Source organism: Synchiropus splendidus, chromosome 5, assembly GCF_027744825.2.
Source record: "Synchiropus splendidus isolate RoL2022-P1 chromosome 5, RoL_Sspl_1.0, whole genome shotgun sequence".
NCBI lineage: Eukaryota > Metazoa > Chordata > Actinopteri > Syngnathiformes > Callionymidae > Synchiropus > Synchiropus splendidus.
In genome coordinates this window covers 19,862,398-19,879,221 of record NC_071338.1, presented here as the reverse complement: position 1 = coordinate 19,879,221, position 16,824 = coordinate 19,862,398, and the positions used below count along the sequence as shown (strand labels likewise).

Below are 16,824 nucleotides of genomic sequence, written 5' to 3'. Positions count from 1 at the left end.
AATATATAAGTGGTACAATGTAAATCACATTTGTAAATTTTGTTTTACAATTATATTAAAACTGATTATATAATTTAAATAATAAATGATTATTATATTGATCTTGATGTCCCACTCCCCTCCACTGCCTCCTTCCATCGCCGCCAACATCTATTGTTCGGCTTCCTCTCCTGCTGTGCGAAATCCAAACACATATACCGGATATAGAATTATTGCCTTTAAAAGTACATCGCAAATGAACAGGTTCTATACCGCGCTGTTTCACCGAAGATGCTAAACAATACGTTAATTAACTGACTTTTTTGGAGTTACAACGGTTTTTAATAATTCTGTCTTGGACATCAGAATTCTTGCTTAATTTAATATGAGGATTCTTATTTTAAAGACGGGACCCCTGGGATATGCACCACACTCCCCGCAAGCCTTAACAGGACTAAGCGGTGGTTAACAAGAGATGTACGCATAATCATCACTTCAAAGTCTGGCTTTATTCACGCTTGCCTTTGAAGGAGTCCTTTATTGTGAAGGTTTCTAGCGGACGTCGATTGTCATTGTTTGCAACCATTCCTTGCTCGTACTCTGGCGCGCCGTCCCGTTATCCGCCACTTCAGAAGTCTGGTCGAGCAAGAAGTAAAAGAAAAGGCAGCCAGAAGACCAAGTGGACGTCAGAAGAGCCTTTCTACTCTCTATCTCATGTTTGCGGAAGATGTTTTTGGTCCAGAAGTGGTGGATTTTAGTCGTTTATGTGTCAGGTAAGAAGTGAAAAAGATGGAATCTGCTGCGAGGAGGAACAGGTTGCTGCACTTGGAAAAGTTTCCCAACGATCTTTAATAACTCAGTTTGCGTTTCACTATCGTACTTCTTTGTTATTTAGTCACTTTTTTATATATACGACGGCAATACGACCGCTAAAAGTAAAACTTAAACATAGCACAATTCAATGTCAACTGTGTTGCGCACACGTAGATGTCGGAACGAAGGTATTTTTTAAGGAACGAAAGTTTGAAATGTTTTAACTTGTGTTGCAGTGTAGTGCCTTTAATTTAGACATGGCACAAAAAAACCCATCAATGGTCGTCAGTCTCAGCCTGACATCATAACTCACTTTGATAAGTCAGTATAATGATTTTTTGATTTATTATAATTTTCTGTGTTTAGTGAAGAACTCAGCCTGTAATCATTTAGTCTCAGGTGTTTAGTAGTTTAGAGAGCAAAGAGTCACACGGGCAACTATGGCAGCAAAAAACAAATCTATAAATATATATGAAAATAATATATATGAAAATATATGTAAACATAATGGTAATTGGAGTTTCACATCTCAATTCAAGATGAGGACATAGATTCGATTCAAATAATAACTTATATAAATATCTTATGTTAAAAGTTCTGAGAGACAAAGCTTTGAATTGTTTTTGAGATCCGATCGTTCCATCTTATTATAGATTGTTGCTGTTATTGCCCTGACTTTGATCCGTTCCTTGTGTTTTCACTGGTTGAATAGTTGCTGCCAGCTGCACCCGTGAAAGCTGTGGTGACTCCTCCAAAAGATTCTGGTGGATGATGTTTGCCTTGCGAATCATTTTCATCTTTACTTCTGTGGAAACCAAGCAAGTTCTTTTCATATGAATCACATGGATCCTAACACGGATGCCTGACCTTCAAGCAAAGTGTCACGTCTTTATAGCTTTGGTAGCAGTGGCTCCTGTCCAGAAATGACTCAGCCGCACATTTATGCTTCTCAACATGATCTACCGTCCCCCCAAAAAATATAAGCTTTGTATAATTACTTGTAGTATTTTCTCCTAACAATACCACCTCTCTATTGACCTGTCGCAAATCAAAAGCCAGGACCTAATATGAGTGAATCCTACTGGTGGAAAACGCACAAAAAAGACACTTAATTTCATTCGTCACGTTGTTTATCCATGTCGTAAATATAGTCGTCCTATACTCACTTCCAACCTGCAACACTGAAAGATAGACTTTCACTCTGGCATTGAAGTGTCAGATGACAAGCCAATAACTTAAAGCATAAGGGGCTTCAGAATGCTGGTAGTCTGTGGAAAAGCTATGGGTTTGTATTTCTTCAAATATGATCTTTCAGTCTACGTAATATATTGTCATCAAATTCACATTCTTCTCATCTCATTGTTCTTGAAGTTAACTTGTGTGCAGTAAGAGACTATTAATTTAAGCATTCTAAAATTGGGCTGGACATTTTTTGTGTGTTGCCTGGCAGCAGTTTTATCAGGAAACCTTAGTCAACAGTCACCGTTGTTGCTATAGAAATCACAAATATGATTTCTGCTGTTGTTGATGTTTCTTATAATTGATTACCGCACTGCAACACAAATGACTATATAGTTGTCTTGCGCCTTTAAAGGTTTCTTCTCTGGAGGTGGATTCCTCTGAAAACAATAAAGGCTGGGCTGTTGCTCGGCCCATGAGATCCCAGGAAAATCAACCTTTGGAGTTCTTTTTCCCCGGAATTCTTCGAAGCCTAGGGGCACATTTTTTCTGTTGGAAACTAGAAGCAGACGTGTTACAAAAAACACAATTTGTCAGAGGATTTAGTTCAATTGTGCTACTTTATGACTGATAGCTAAAGTGAGTAAGCACATTTAGAAAGCTCTAATAGAGAAGAGGAGAGTTCCAGGACTCTCCAGTTTTACGTGTTGTTTGCGAGAACAGTAACTCATCCTGTTGGCTGAAAGCACAAAGAATCAAGGAGTCCTGATCCCTGTGGTACATTTTTGACCCTGCTGTTTCTTTTCATTACTTCTTCAGCACCGCTGTGATGTGTGCTTCAAAGGTTGACTCACTTCGATTGTGACTTTGAATAACCAACCTTCTTCCTGTGTCTTCTGGACATTAGTGGACATTTGCCAATTGCTGTTTGTTGTTCAGTGCACTTGCATAAAAAAGGTTTACATTAACAGGTCTTGGAACGGGATGTATCAACTTCATCACAGAGGGTGGGGAAAACTACATTGTGAGGCAATGATTTTCTATAAGTGACAGTTTGATCTAAAATAACTTCCCTGAAGGGACCACATTATAAACTGAGACTACTGTGAGAGTCCAGCAAACCCTATGTAAATGATAAATATTCGAATATGTTGTATATGTTGGAAAATTGGGGTAAAGATATATGATATAAAAGCACTTTATTTGTTGGTATTTAAAAAAATAACTTCTGAGGGACAAAAATGTTGTCAAAATAAGCATCCATAATGAGTTTCTCTTAGAATTTAAAACATAAAAAATGATGTAAAACATAGAATATCTTAATATAAAATACCTTTATCAAGTCCCAGGAGGGGCGTATTAATACATGCAAGGGCTGTAAGTGGCCCCCTGCACTGAGCCCACTTGACTTTCATGACTTTCATCTGTTTATGGAACTAGAACTTGAACTGGTTGCTGAATAGTGAATTGAAATAATACTATGGGTCAAATAATTCTGCGGGACGAATAAAGGCTGTCTAACCTAGTCTCAAGGGTTTGAGCCACCCTGAAATGCTAAAACATACTCTTCGTGGACAGACAATAGTAGGTAAAATGTCCTCTGTGGAGACAAAAGAAGTTGATAATCTGGCTTCGCATCATCTGTTCTTCAGTTGTAAATTCCACAGTTCAACTCTACTAGCAGTAGAAGCAATGCACACATGCTGATGTTCCTGGGTGTGGGTTGGTGTGTGTGGGAGCACAGTGGTCGGACGGTAACAGCAGGGTCGGTGGTGCGGGAGAATGATGTCAGATAAGACAACAGTGCTTAGCCAGCAGGAAATGAGGGAGTTGGCTGCAGTGTAGTAGTGAGTGAAGAAAATGTTGGTGGCTGTGCTCAAGTTTTTAGTTTAGATTTCACATCATCACATTTCACTGACATCATCAGTGGTTAGATGAGCTTTTAAAATCAGCTCTGGTTACAATAGAGGTTGTGTTTTCATTTGGATTTCATTGTAGGGTTCTGGATGTTTTTCTAGATGTGGTTGTTTGGTGTTCGGTGTTTAATGATAACACCAGTGACTCACTTTCTGACTAACAACTCACACACAATTGAGCTAATCTGCAGCCTGGTCATCATGTGACTCACACCAAAGCTTCAGTCGCCTAAAAACTGCTCTACATATACACATTTTTTGAACCATAGTCTTCCCACTGCTGGTGTCTGTCAGGGGGTCCAGACTCTAAGAGAAGTATGAAGCTCACCCATGTAACAAATGCCCACTGTTCCACCTGCAGTATATTCTTTGGAATGTGAAGTGCAGATGGACTGTTTTAGGAAAAAAAAAAAAAACAGCAGTCTTCCTGGGGGCTTGTTTCAATTTAAAAGACTCAGGCCAGTTATTTTATTTCCGCTCTGGTGAAACACCAACTATCAATAATTACTCAGGGAACATGAGATATTTAACCCAGCAGTGCCTTAATAGCTGATCATACAAGTGCTAAAATTTACACTTGGTTGGGTTTTTCCTCATTATCTCTTCACCCTCCCACAGGTTTCCTCCCTCACAGCAGCTCAGGAGTTCACGTGTTTGTCAGAGATGAGAAGAGGTATGCGGTGCTGTTCCAGTCAGTGGTGCTGCCGTGCCAGTACAACAGCGTATCCACGCAGACTCCAGTGGTGCAGTGGGTCTTCAAGTCTTACTGCCGGGACCGAACACGGGACTCGTTCAGTTTCCACGAGAGCCTGAACGGAGGCTCGACTGGAGGAGGCCTGACAGGGATTACAGGTGGAGTCGGCGGCGGATACGAGTCTGGGATGACAGCGAGTTACCTGGATTGTTCGGACAACAGTCGCACGGTCCGAACGGTGGCATCCATCACTGGCGCCTCCGTCACACTGTCAGAGTACTACAAATCCAGAGACATTTCCATCATCAACAGTAAGAGATCACATCAGGACTTCTCCTGTACTTCAGTCTGTTTTTGGGTCGCAGTGAGAAGGACAGCGGGTGTCCGTGGAAGATTACGTGAGAAGAAAGAAGTGATTTTGTCCCCACCTTCTACTATAGCAGGGGTCGGGAACCTGTGGCTCATGAGCCTGATGTGGCTCTTTCGACAAAGGAGTCTGGCTTTTTGAACGGCTCTCTGACATCAGAAATCAAAATTCCATCACAACTAACCCCAGTTTTTAGCCATCCTCTTAGGCCACTGTTACCAATGAAGCAGCACATGCTGTGCCATCACCCTCCACAGCAAGCTCAGTAACGTTGACGTTCCCACTTCTCTTCTCCCGCTGCTCAGCTGACTGGCTGTGGAGGCGGAGCCATCGACTGGACTGCAAATATATATATATATATATATATATATATATATATATATATATATATATATAATTACATTTTAAAATATGTGGGTTTTTCGGCTCGAAAAGGTTCCTGACCCTTGTACTAGAGACTCTTCTAAGAGACTTAGTCGTAGTCTTCTGTCTGTGTCAATAGGTGGTGCTATCTTTTCATTTAAATTTAATTATTTGTTAAGAATATCTGTTTAAATACGTGGAATGTGCCTTTTAGTTGATAATAGTGCATTGTCAACCTTGAAACATCCCTGAGTGTTAAAGCAGAACAGTGGCCTTGTTTGTTGGCCTCTGATTTATTGAGCTTCAACTGTGCTGGAGGAATCTCGCTTTTCTCCCTCTTCGAGAAACATGGACAAAAGAAGTGGTTCATGCTGTCACCTCTTTTAGCCTGTAAGTCCTCTCACTCCTGTGTAAAAGTCCTGCTTAAATTACACTTTCATGACACATCTTCTCTCGCCTGCTCCATTTGATGTCCAGATATTTTTTATTGGCTTCGGAATCAGTGTGATGAATTTCTTTTGTTGAAGGTTGAGGAGGATGCGCTCTACTAAACACACACAAACAAGTTTGTATCTCTGTCCTTGTGGGGATCTCTCATTGACTTTCATGCCTTCCTCGGCTTCTCCCCTTAACCTGACCATCCAATGGCTGACCTTAACTGGGAACGCTTAACCAAACATTCAATTATAATGACCAAGTTATTTTGAAGTTTTAATCCTCAAATTGAGGCTTAAACTTGTAGTGTCTGGCAAAAGGTCCCCACTGTTATAGCCATTCAAGAAAGGACTCTTGTGCCTTTATCCTTGTGGGGACCTCTCGTTGCCCCAATGCTTTCCCCAGCCACTCACCCTTAACTTAACCATCCACAACAAATGGCCAACCTTAACCAGGACTCTGATCTAGTGAAACCCAATTATAATGACCCAGTTATTTTGACGTTTTCACCGTAAAAACTGTTATGTGGTCCGACCAAAATGTCCGCACTAAGTAAAATGCCCTCATAATATTAGTGTTTTGTCAAAGATTGGTCCACACAAGAATATTAATACATGTACACACGAAGTTAATGTTTGACTTGAAGGAGAAAAAACGTCCCACAAATGTGCTTTAATGAGTTTTTGGCTAACAGGAAAAGGAAATTCTTCTACAACCCCATTTCCTGCTGTGTTTATGTTGTTCTGAATAGACACAGCTGGACACGTCTTCATTCAGCAAAAAGTTGAGATTTTAGAACCAAATTTGATTCAATTGTATTTTACTGAGAAAAGTGCGGCCACTAAAATAGTGTATTAATGCACACATAATGTTTTGGTAACAATATATACAGTAGTGGTAAGAGTCCATGAAGATGGAAAGACATGATCTGAAGAGCCTGACATCTTCACATGGAACAGACCTTTGGATATAGCTGCATCACCTCTTGTAAAAGATGATATGATACTGACATGATAATTTAGTTATTGTAAAATATATGCAAGCAAAAACACAAAACAAACTTCCCCATTATGATCCAGTCGATCCAGATCTTGTCAGTTAGTTGTTGAAGAGTTCAGCATATAAAGAAAATATTGGTGAATATGAGTTTAACAGTGCATTACATTCACATTGGTTGCTAATGTTTGGAAATTGTTGTAGTCTCAAAGAAGCATTAGAAGTGTGAATCTTGGTCCTCCTCTCCATCACCACCTCCTGTTGGTCACTCAGTAGAACAGTGCCCTGGTGAATACAACTTAAGTTGTAAGTTGCATGGCTGAATTCATGGTGACAGCATCCTTCAGGCACAGAAATAGATCAGCTCTATTCATCAACGCTCCAAGCCTCCTGGCATTCTTTTTCATTGATGGCCCTGCTCAGGAATTCCTAACAAGCAGCCAGATACTTGAAGGCCACTGCAAGAGTTCCTCAATAATTTCAATTTCTCATCAAGTTTTGAGTCATTTTCGCAAAGGCATTTGTTTCCGTGGACACCGATTTATCTGTGATTAATCATATGGATTGTTAAAGAAATGTTTCATTTTTTGTCAAAGGCTTTCTCTACGTTGTCACATGCTGATTTACAGTGTGTTTACTGTGGCAAGTCCTGATGGCAAATTCCCAAAACACAAAGACAATGGTCTATTATCATGTATTCCTCCTTTTTTAGCAGTTTTGTTGTTTCAGTTTTTGATGTGTGGTTCACTATTTTCTTTTCACTGCAGAAGCAGACCTGCGTATTGGAGAAGTCCATTGGGGAGACAGTGGCGTTTACTTCTGTAAAGTGGTTATATCTGATGATCTTGAGGGGCAAAACGAGGCCTCAGTGGAGCTGCTGGTTCTGGGTAAGGCTGTCTTGTGTCACTTTGTTGTATTCAATTGGATTTATATGTGGTTGTCTGAAGGTTGCATTTAATGTGAAGTATAATGTGTCACACCAAACATGTGCCCCATTGGTATGATGCTGACAAACCATGTGGCAGACTCAAACCAGGCATAGTTTGAGAAGGTTTGTCTTCACAGTCAAATAACAAAAATCACATTCATACATCAACCTATTCAATGCAGGCAACAATACAGCCTCAGTAACGGGCAGATTTATAGCCAACAGTGGCACTTAAGCCCAGCCTGTGTGGAGCCAGATCGTGGTCTGTTGTTATAGAAACTGTACATAGCTTTTATGCGATATTTTAGGAGGACTACAGGTTTGTCATCACATCGTGATTGTTTCATTATTCATGTGATTAAAAGTGTTAACTGGGCTGCACGTGTTGATTTGTGCTCAAGCGTCAGCAGGGACCGGTGTGTTGCCAAAGTAGTGAGTATCTACAGTGACAGTTTACTTATCTGTGGGCAATTACAAGTGTTTCCATGGTGACGAACAAAGCACTGTGGCTTGTTCGCTCCACTCACACTCAGCCTTTTATTTGGGAAGTTTGCATACATATATCTGTCTCTCTTGTACACTCTCACAACTGTGGGAAAAATGGTGTTGAGCTTGCTAGCAGTTTACAGTTGGTTAAGGTTCCTGGTTTGTTCACAAAGTCAAGAGAAAAAATGGATCACGGAATGCACCTTTTTAGATACTTGTCAGCACCTGTGAAGCACCAACAGGACACTTTTCTGCCATGGAAAACTGCTGAGAGGACAAAGTTGTTTTCACCATCATCCAGAGCTATGCGCCTCACAAACCACATTGATCACAAGTGTCCCCAACCAAGGAGGAGGTCAGAAAATCACTAGCATGTGGTTGTCAACATTACTGTGATTATTCAGCTTCTCAAGACTCTTAGCAGCTCTCTTTTTTTCAATCCTGCAGAGAGCATATGTAACCGGGAGGTATGTGTGGTATCAAGCCAGAATTTGTCCTCCCCTTTCTCTTGTGCTCCACACTGCTCTGAACAACACACTGCAAGCACCTCTTGCTTTTCTTACTTCTCAGCATGTCTGATGTTACGGCAACAAGGGGTGCACTGCACCATTTTTTTTGGCTGATACCAATTTCTGATTTCCGTTTTTTTTCCTCAGCTAAATCACACACAAAAGTCCCTTTTTTAATCTTTTTACATTAATCACACAAATCTACTAAATAACAATATCACTGAACAACACAGTATAGCTTTCGCTCATTTAGCGTCTTGGTAGTTCTCAAATTTGGCACAGTGATTCAACGGCAAGTGTCTTGTTTTAATGCTGCTTTTGAGTCTGTGGGTGCACATGCGAACTGCGATTCGGTTGCCGTTTATCTCTACGGAGAAGTGTTGCCAAACGACCGTCATCGTGGCTGGCTGGCTCTAATGTCGGCAGCTGTTGGTCTACTCTGCAGGCGTGGCTGCAACGAGTTGTGTGATTTTCCAGAGAAATTAGTAAATAGCATTTATAATCCTGTCTAGATATAAATGGCATCTTATTAAAATAAATAAATAAAACAGAAAAATGGGGTTATGTTAGACATTATAAATGCCCATACAGGCGCCGATCAATAGGCCGGCCGATTGTGCTGTGCGCCAATAACAGCATCCCAGTTTGCTGTTGTATCGAGGATCATGTTGTTAACATACACTGGGGCCTCTGACCTGAATGCAGTTTCACTTAGAGGATGCATGTTTGCTAAGCACCACATTCTTATGACGGCACTCTAAAATCAACCGCAATTCCATTTGTTAAATTTCAAACCATGAATAGACGCTGATGTTCGAATCATGAATCATGTCTTTAAACTGAAGACTAAAACTGCTGTCCCAATGAAAGGTGGTTGATTTTAATTGAATCCCATGCATGCGGAACGATTTGCAGGCTACTGCTTGACATGATCTGTCTGTGCGGCCGTTTTCTCTTCTTCTTTGTGCATGCATTCTCTGCTCTTTTCACGCCACAACATGCTCTTGCTCGCTCTCCTCTCCTGGTCATCTTTGCTCTGTCTCCCTCCAGGTTTCTCAGGGGAGCCTGAAGATCTGCTGCCTGGCTTTGATTTGAAGATTATGCCAGGTAGGGGCAGAGTGTATTACCCAACCCCTCACCTGGCTCTATCTGATCCTTGCTAATCTTCCTAATCAAACTTTCACCCCATCTCTTCTGCTGAATTCATTAATTTCACCAGTGCTGAAACATGATCTTGAACTCTCTTTTTAAAATGATCTTGAACTCTTGTCTCTGTTTTGCCACACAACTCAACCCATATGGTTCTGTACAGTGGTTCACTTTGCTGTCTCATAGTGTCTTCGTAATTTATATGTATTCATCACTTCACGCTGCATTTATTTCATTGTTTAATCTTTTATTATAAGACTGTATGACTTATCATTTAAGGTGCTCAATATTAGATTAGATTGCTGGGGGCACTACTGAAAACAAGTCATGTAAAATTCACATATATATATATTATGATTTAACAAACTTGATTTACTTGATGGCCATTATTGAAACACCTCAGACATGCATTTTCCCTCTTCTTCTCTGAGATAGCCGTGAAGTATGGTTTATTTTACCCCCACTTACAGTAAGTCACTAAATAATAAAGAGAGAACAAAGTACTGTACATTCTCTGTACAACTCTCATGTCAAATAAATCCAATGTCCTGCCAGGCTTTGCTGAGCGGTGAGATTACAAGCAGGATACAGGTAGGATTAGAGCCCCTGTTGTGGGCGACGTTTTACTTTGACTGGTGTCATGAGAGTCTCAGTTAGGCGTGTGTTGGAGCTTAGTGGTTGAGATGAGTTTCAGGAGGAAACTTATTTTTTGGACGAAGGAAACCGCATGAGGCGTCACTTTCCTTCCTGCACTGCTGTTGCTGCATTGTTAAATGCTTCCTATCCTGCTTCCTCTTCTGTGTGTTATCATGTATCCATAGTTGTCCATATTTCATCATCTCGCTATATTTTTGTGGGTTTTAAATCTTATTTTTTATTCAAATAATTGAAACTACAAGGAGACGGCGAGGTGAGGAAACCTGCCAGTTGACGAAGCATCAACAGAAATCCCTCATTTTATGTCCATTATGAAAAATGCTGTTGGAATTTTTTTCTGTTTATGTGAGTGGCATGCTTTATTTCTATGCTTAAAAAAACATTGACCACTGGGTTTTGAAGGTCTGCATGGGGCAGCTGGCAAAGGCATCTGATCTACCTCCCCTTGAGGTTCAAGTGGTGCTGGCCATCTGCAGGACCTCCTGTTTAGTTTCTGTGCTGGGAAAAGGGACCCACATAGGAACATTTGAGCTTCAGTACTGTTTCATCCAGACCTTTGAGTTCTTGCCGCACACCGGTCCACTGCCACAAAAATGTTCTTAAAATGGGAGGATGGAGGGGCCTCATGATATGGCCGCGGAGGATTTGTTTGTTGGAGTACCGAAAAATTTGGACTGCACTCTCTACTGTGATACATTCAGCATGGCAGGCTCTTCTACCAGAGGAGACTCTTGTCCATCATTTTGAGTTAAGCATTCATGACAGCACTGACACAGAGCTGTTAATACTCATACAAAATGAAAAACACTTCTCTCAAGTGAGCTCATGAATTCTCATACTTATTTACTGTAGAGAGTTAAGGCGGCTTGACTTGAGTTTTGGCGTACACCATCTCTCCTCAGTTCCTCAGCGAAGAGAAAGAGATCTGATGAAGTGTCCTTGATGGATTAGCATGAACTAATGTGATTGTGCCTTGTGTTCCAGAGTGGGTGTTTGTGGCAGCGGTGGCTCTGGGCAGTGTGTTGTTCCTGCTGCTTGTTGGTGTGTGTTGGTGTCAGTGTTGCCCTCACTCCTGCTGCTGCTATGTCAGCTGCTGCTGCTGTCCCGACACATGCTGCTGCCCCAGACATTGTGAGTGTCCATTGGAAATCAATGCGTTTCTGCAACTTTTACACAGATAAATCAAGTTTGGCTCCTTGTCATTTCAGTGTATGAGGCAGGCAAGGGGATAAAAACAGGCACGTCCACGCCACAATCTCCCGCCTACCCACCGTACTTCATCTCTGGTGTCCCAACGATGCTTCCTATTGCTCCACCTTCGCTGGTTGACAAAATGACTCCTGTTCCAGCTTCCGATGGAAGCCTCCTCACCACAGGTGACGACTTTTTAAAGCTGTTCTTTCTGGTGAAATTAACTTTTTATATTAAAAGTTTTCAAAATAAACAAATGTAATCTCAATGACTGAACGTTTCCCCATTGCTGACGGCTCAAGTGTGTTCCTCTAGTACCGATGCATGCTGTGGGTCTTCCCTACCGTGTGCCCTCCTCTCAGGATCAGAACTCTCTCAGGGTTCTAGAGTATGTAGAGAAACAGCTGGCCCACTTCAACCCTGCTAGGTCCAACAGCCACCAGTGTAAGATTTATCGCCTGAGTATGTCAAAAACAAACTTCTGCAGTCTGATTCCATCTGATCACAGCATGCTTCTGCTGACACTCTGTCCTTTCGGGCTTCCTTGATGCATGTCTGAACTGGATCTACTCTACTTTTTCAGTTGCTGCTGTCATAATTCTGCACGTCTCTTGAAAACCTACATCTTTCTGGCCTTTCTATTCATGAATGGCTACGTTCACCACTCAAACATTTGGTTAGCGTTTGAACTACTGACTTGTTTATGCTGAAAAATTGAAGTGCTTACTTGAAAAATAATTGCAAACTTATATCATCATTGTATTTAGAAAAAATACAGCAATAAATTCCCAAATATCATATTTTGGGAGGTAGCTAATGATCAGAGTTCAATAAGTTATGAGTGGAGCCATTTTAATTGATGAACCAAAGGACTTGGTCGTCATCTCGTATGTATAGATGAATTAATTGGCTTTTTAATTTGACTCCTCCAGCGTGCAGTCAGTCTGAGCTGAGCTCACTCCATGAGGGCGAAACAGGATTCCGTCAGACGTTCAGGACTGTGCAGAAGCAGGCTCTTCCCCCGATTGTTGACCAGGAGCCAGAGCCAACGGCCCATTGTGAAAACCGCAACCCAGAGCTGCAGCGTCATGTTGGGAACCCTCCCTCGCCACAGCGGTACCGCGATAAGGCCGAGTCAGACCCCCGTCACTACCAAGAGGAACCCCTCTCTCCACGGAGATACAGTGATGATCCTCCTGCTTCCTCTCCTTCACGACGGCGATGCCACCCTCAGCGCCAGCCCAATCACAGAGAAGAACACCACAGGTGATGGCGAGAACAGCCAGACAATCCCCACAGTCATAAAAATAAGAATCTAAGTTCATAAACAAATGGTGATTGATCTGTTCAAATTCAGGTGGAATCCTCGATCTGAGCATCTGCAGAGAAAAACGTTCCACCCCGACAGAACAGGCTCGCTGGATGAGCTGGAGGAGTTTGCGACGTCCTACAAGTACAGAGGAGGAAGGGAAGCTGCCAGAAGAGAAGGTGAAGAGCTTCGGGAGTTCAGCCGATATCCGTCTCACAGAAACGGGGCACCCCGGCATTTTTGCTGTGATCAAGTGGATTTCGTGGACAGCATTGATCTTGAATATCATCAGAGAAGAAGCAAGAGAACAGAACCTGACATCAGTCCACTGGCGTCCCCCAAGAAGAAGAAGAGCGTCCGGGACACTCCTCCTCCTCCGCCCAGAGTGAGCCCTCCATCGTCCTCTTCCCAGGAGAGGGACTATGATGGCACCTTCCTCAACAGCCTGCTGGAGAGAAAGGCCAAGTTACGAGGTGTCAGCCAGGGGCGGGTGGCCGAGGACTCTGACTCACCCTCAAAAGAAAGCTGGAGATATAGCAGCCAGGTTTGCAGCCGCTTACCTAACAACAGGCCTGAGATTGAGTCGCTGCCCGCCTATTCAGACACTGAACGAAGGATGACGGACAGGTTGTCTCCACGTCAACAAGAATACAGTCACTCTTCTCAACAAACTCATCTTCCTCCGAGTCGCAGAGACGAGACCCGAGACAAATCGAGAAAAATGGTGAGTTGGCTTCAAAATGAGATCCATCAAAAGCTTTTGAAATAGCGCTTTTATTTCAGATTAAATGTTTGAACATTTTTAATTATTATGTGGAGAAGCTGGTGAAGGAGTCAAGACGGAGGTTAAATAACAACTAAAACAAATACTTTTTGGGCCCACACTTGGTGTAATTCAACAGTTCAACTAAAAAAAATCCATTCCATATTCTTATTACACTGATCCCATTACTGACACATCGGTTCAGATGCTCAAAGAATAACTATAAACGGCGACTTGGCGCTGGTTTATGGATCCACGTTAGACACAGGAAATGCAGTGTGAGAAGAAGACAGAAAACAAGAGATCGATACAGAACCATGGGGTTAGTTTAAGGTTTGAAGCTCAATCAGATGGTAAACTAATATTTTTTTACGTTTTGATGCAGCTTTTGATGTGAAACGGAATGAGACTGGTGTGAGTTTTCTCTGATGTCACAATGATCAGTTAATTTTTGTTAAAACTCAACCTCAAACACTGCACCTGACCAAAATCAAGGTTACAAGCTGCTGAAATAAAGTTAAGGAGAGTTTCTATTGCTTTGAATTGAACGTACGCCTGGTTCACGTCTGAATCACATCTTACTGATGTGCCTCACCTGATTTACTGAGGTCCTGAATGAATGCCTCAGTAATGAGAAGTGTTGTTGTTGTACCTTTGACAGGTCAGGTTCAGATGCCACCAGACTGAGAACTAGGTAGAACTGTGTTGCCTTTTCCAAACCCCTTTAACCAGTTTGTGCCTTCTCCTTGCTATTAAAGACAAAACCACCCCAAGCCCATCCAGAGTAATATTCTTGCTGATCAAACCACCTGACGTTTAATTGAATAAAGCTCTGTTGTTGTTTTTTTGCACTCATTTTCTTTTCCTCTTCACAGCAGAACACCCTTCTCAGTCGGGACTCGCTCATTGTGTGAAACACATAATGTTGCTGGACAGTCAATCTGATCTGATGCAGGATTTACCATGGACTGGAAACAAGTGGGGATATAAACAACATCAGCAGAACAATCGATGACACACACTTGAATGATGAGCAGATCTGCAGGACGTCTTCCTTGCTGTGGCGCTAAATGATGACCTCAGCTGATGTATGTGAGTGAGCTGAATACTGGGGCTAATACGAGTGGATGGAGGACTTGTACGATCACTCAGCGGGACTGTGGAACAATAGAGCTTCTTTGACTCTGGATGAGGCAGCAGGTACGATTCATGACGACACTGTTGTTTGTGAGGGACATACTGGATGGAATGGATGAAAAATGTATCACCATGTGCCACAAACAAAAGGGGACATGGTTTTGCCAAATGGTGATCTTGAATATTTTCTGTATACTCTGTTGTTGATGTGAGCATTTCCGTTAGCGATAAGTTAATTAACTTCATAGTTGATGAGCGGGTAAACAGAATATTGTGTCTAAATGCACTTAATACACCTACTTGTTGCAATGGATTTGATTGGAACGGATTGCACACATTCTAGTAGTGAGTTACGACGCATGCCGCGAGTGCGACAAAGAGGATGAGATGTGTTTAACACAACAGTATTTTTACTAATGCTATTTCCTCATCACATTTAGATGTCAAAATATTCCATTTTGTGTGTGTTCACTCATGAATCCAGTGAGGACGTAAAATGTCACAAAGCCATATCTCAGTATTTTCAAGAGTGCAGTATTTTCCCTCTCCAATCAACGTCCTCCAACTGCTGCGCCTGTGAGCAGCAGAAAAATCCAAGCACTTCTGTGATGTATGCCTGTATATTGTCATGGCAGCAACACAAATAACATGCAAATAGATCCACGGATCACTTTCCAGTCAAGGATTTTAAAGAGAGTTTGGCTTTAAATATTTATTGCCATTTGCAGTTGTTGACAAGCGATTGCATCGACAAATTCACCAATAAATGAATTAAAATGAAATGGAACAGAGACATAATCCCGCACATTATGCATTTTCTACATTTATACCTGTGGAAATGAGCCCATAAACCAATGCAAAGGGAATTCCACTTTGACCAAGGGCACTTGGACATATACTGCAACTTGTTTCCATCTTTTTTGGAAAATGTCCATTTTTAACTGAAGCTGTGCAGTTAGTTTTTCCATGCAGTACGCTTCTTTTGTTTTCAATTTGATGCTGATCCGGGTTTTATCCAATTTAAAGTGATATCTTTGTTCCTTTCTAAACAAGTTTTCCGATGTCAACTTCAATATGAATAGTAATGGTTCCAATGCTTCCAGTCAAACTGCTCCCAACCTCACTGTGACATCCTGTGAACACATACAGTATTCCCATGCTTCATCTTCAATTATGATATTAAGTTCAAGTTCCCACAAAGCATCAAAGTTTTTATTCATTTTCTGAAGAAAATGTAGCAGTGTGTTGTTTCCAATCTTTTTATTTCATACCAAAAGAAAAGCAGTGATAGGATTAGGGTTTGGGTACCTTTTAAAAATTGTTTTTGAGGCCAAATGTTTTTTTTTAATTTTCTATGTGTACTCTGATCTGTAAATAATTTACTGTCTTAATAATATTTCATTATGAATCCATGCTGAGACAACAGTTACTGGTCTGCAGCTTTTCTGTGGATGGAAGCACTTAGATACGCGAAATAGAGTTTCAGCGCACGTACAACAAAGAGTGTGTGTGTGTGAGACAGAGACAGCGAGAGATAGTGACAAAGTGTCAAAGTGGGGTGAGTCATGTCTTTGTCTATTGTAATTACACACTGTCCGTCTTCACCACACGTCTGTGTCACTCACACACTGCGTGAACATCACAACATTGTGGGATACTCGGGTTAACAGGCAAGAAGCCATGTGTATGATTAAAAATCACGAATATAAAATATTGAAATGTTTTGTTCTTAACTCTTTTTGTTATTAAAAAATGTTTTTGAAATGAAGCTCGATTAACTGCCTCTTTTATGTCATTTAAATCCACTGACTGGCTGCTGAAATGGATGATTTGCAGTGGTGTGCCTGCAGTTCAGTGGCAGAACTGACCAGTCATCCTTTATAGTCAAAGAGGATCTTTGTATTGTGTCATTTGTAGGTCAGCTCCAGCGTGTGTTTGTGTGTGTGTGTTTGT

At 41.5% G+C, this 16,824-nt stretch overlaps 1 protein-coding gene across 4 annotated transcripts; it reads left to right on the top strand.

Annotated features, from left to right (window-relative positions):
- Window positions 1-577: 577 nt before the first annotated feature.
- On the top strand, window positions 578-16,639 carry LOC128758963 (immunoglobulin-like domain-containing receptor 2). 4 transcript variants are annotated; one of them, XM_053865487.1, is made up of 10 exons: window positions 578-752; window positions 4,506-4,892; window positions 7,510-7,629; window positions 9,716-9,772; window positions 11,456-11,602; window positions 11,680-11,847; window positions 11,978-12,106; window positions 12,595-12,928; window positions 13,020-13,695; window positions 14,613-16,639. In XM_053865487.1, the coding sequence occupies exons 1-10, from the start codon at window positions 707-709 to the stop codon at window positions 14,646-14,648; spliced, it is 2,100 nt and encodes a 699-aa protein (XP_053721462.1). In that variant the 5' UTR covers window positions 578-706; the 3' UTR covers window positions 14,649-16,639. The 4 variants fall into 4 exon arrangements, with proteins under 4 accessions (XP_053721462.1, XP_053721461.1, XP_053721463.1 ...); XM_053865486.1 differs by having other exon boundaries at window positions 14,610-16,639; XM_053865488.1 differs by lacking the exon at window positions 9,716-9,772 and having other exon boundaries at window positions 14,610-16,639.
- Window positions 16,640-16,824: the final 185 nt, after the last annotated feature.

What these genes read in the sequence shown, in the direction of transcription:
- LOC128758963 (XM_053865486.1), top strand. Translation starts at nt 707, where the DNA reads ATGTTTTTGGTCCAGAAGTGGTGGATTTTAGTCGTTTATGTGTCAG. An exon ending in TTTAGTCGTTTATGTGTCAG is followed by an intron (nt 753 to 4,505) that starts GTAAGAAGTGAA and finishes ACCCTCCCACAG; the next exon opens with GTTTCCTCCCTCACAGCAGC. An exon ending in AGACATTTCCATCATCAACA is followed by an intron (nt 4,893 to 7,509) that starts GTAAGAGATCAC and finishes TTTTCACTGCAG; the next exon opens with AAGCAGACCTGCGTATTGGA.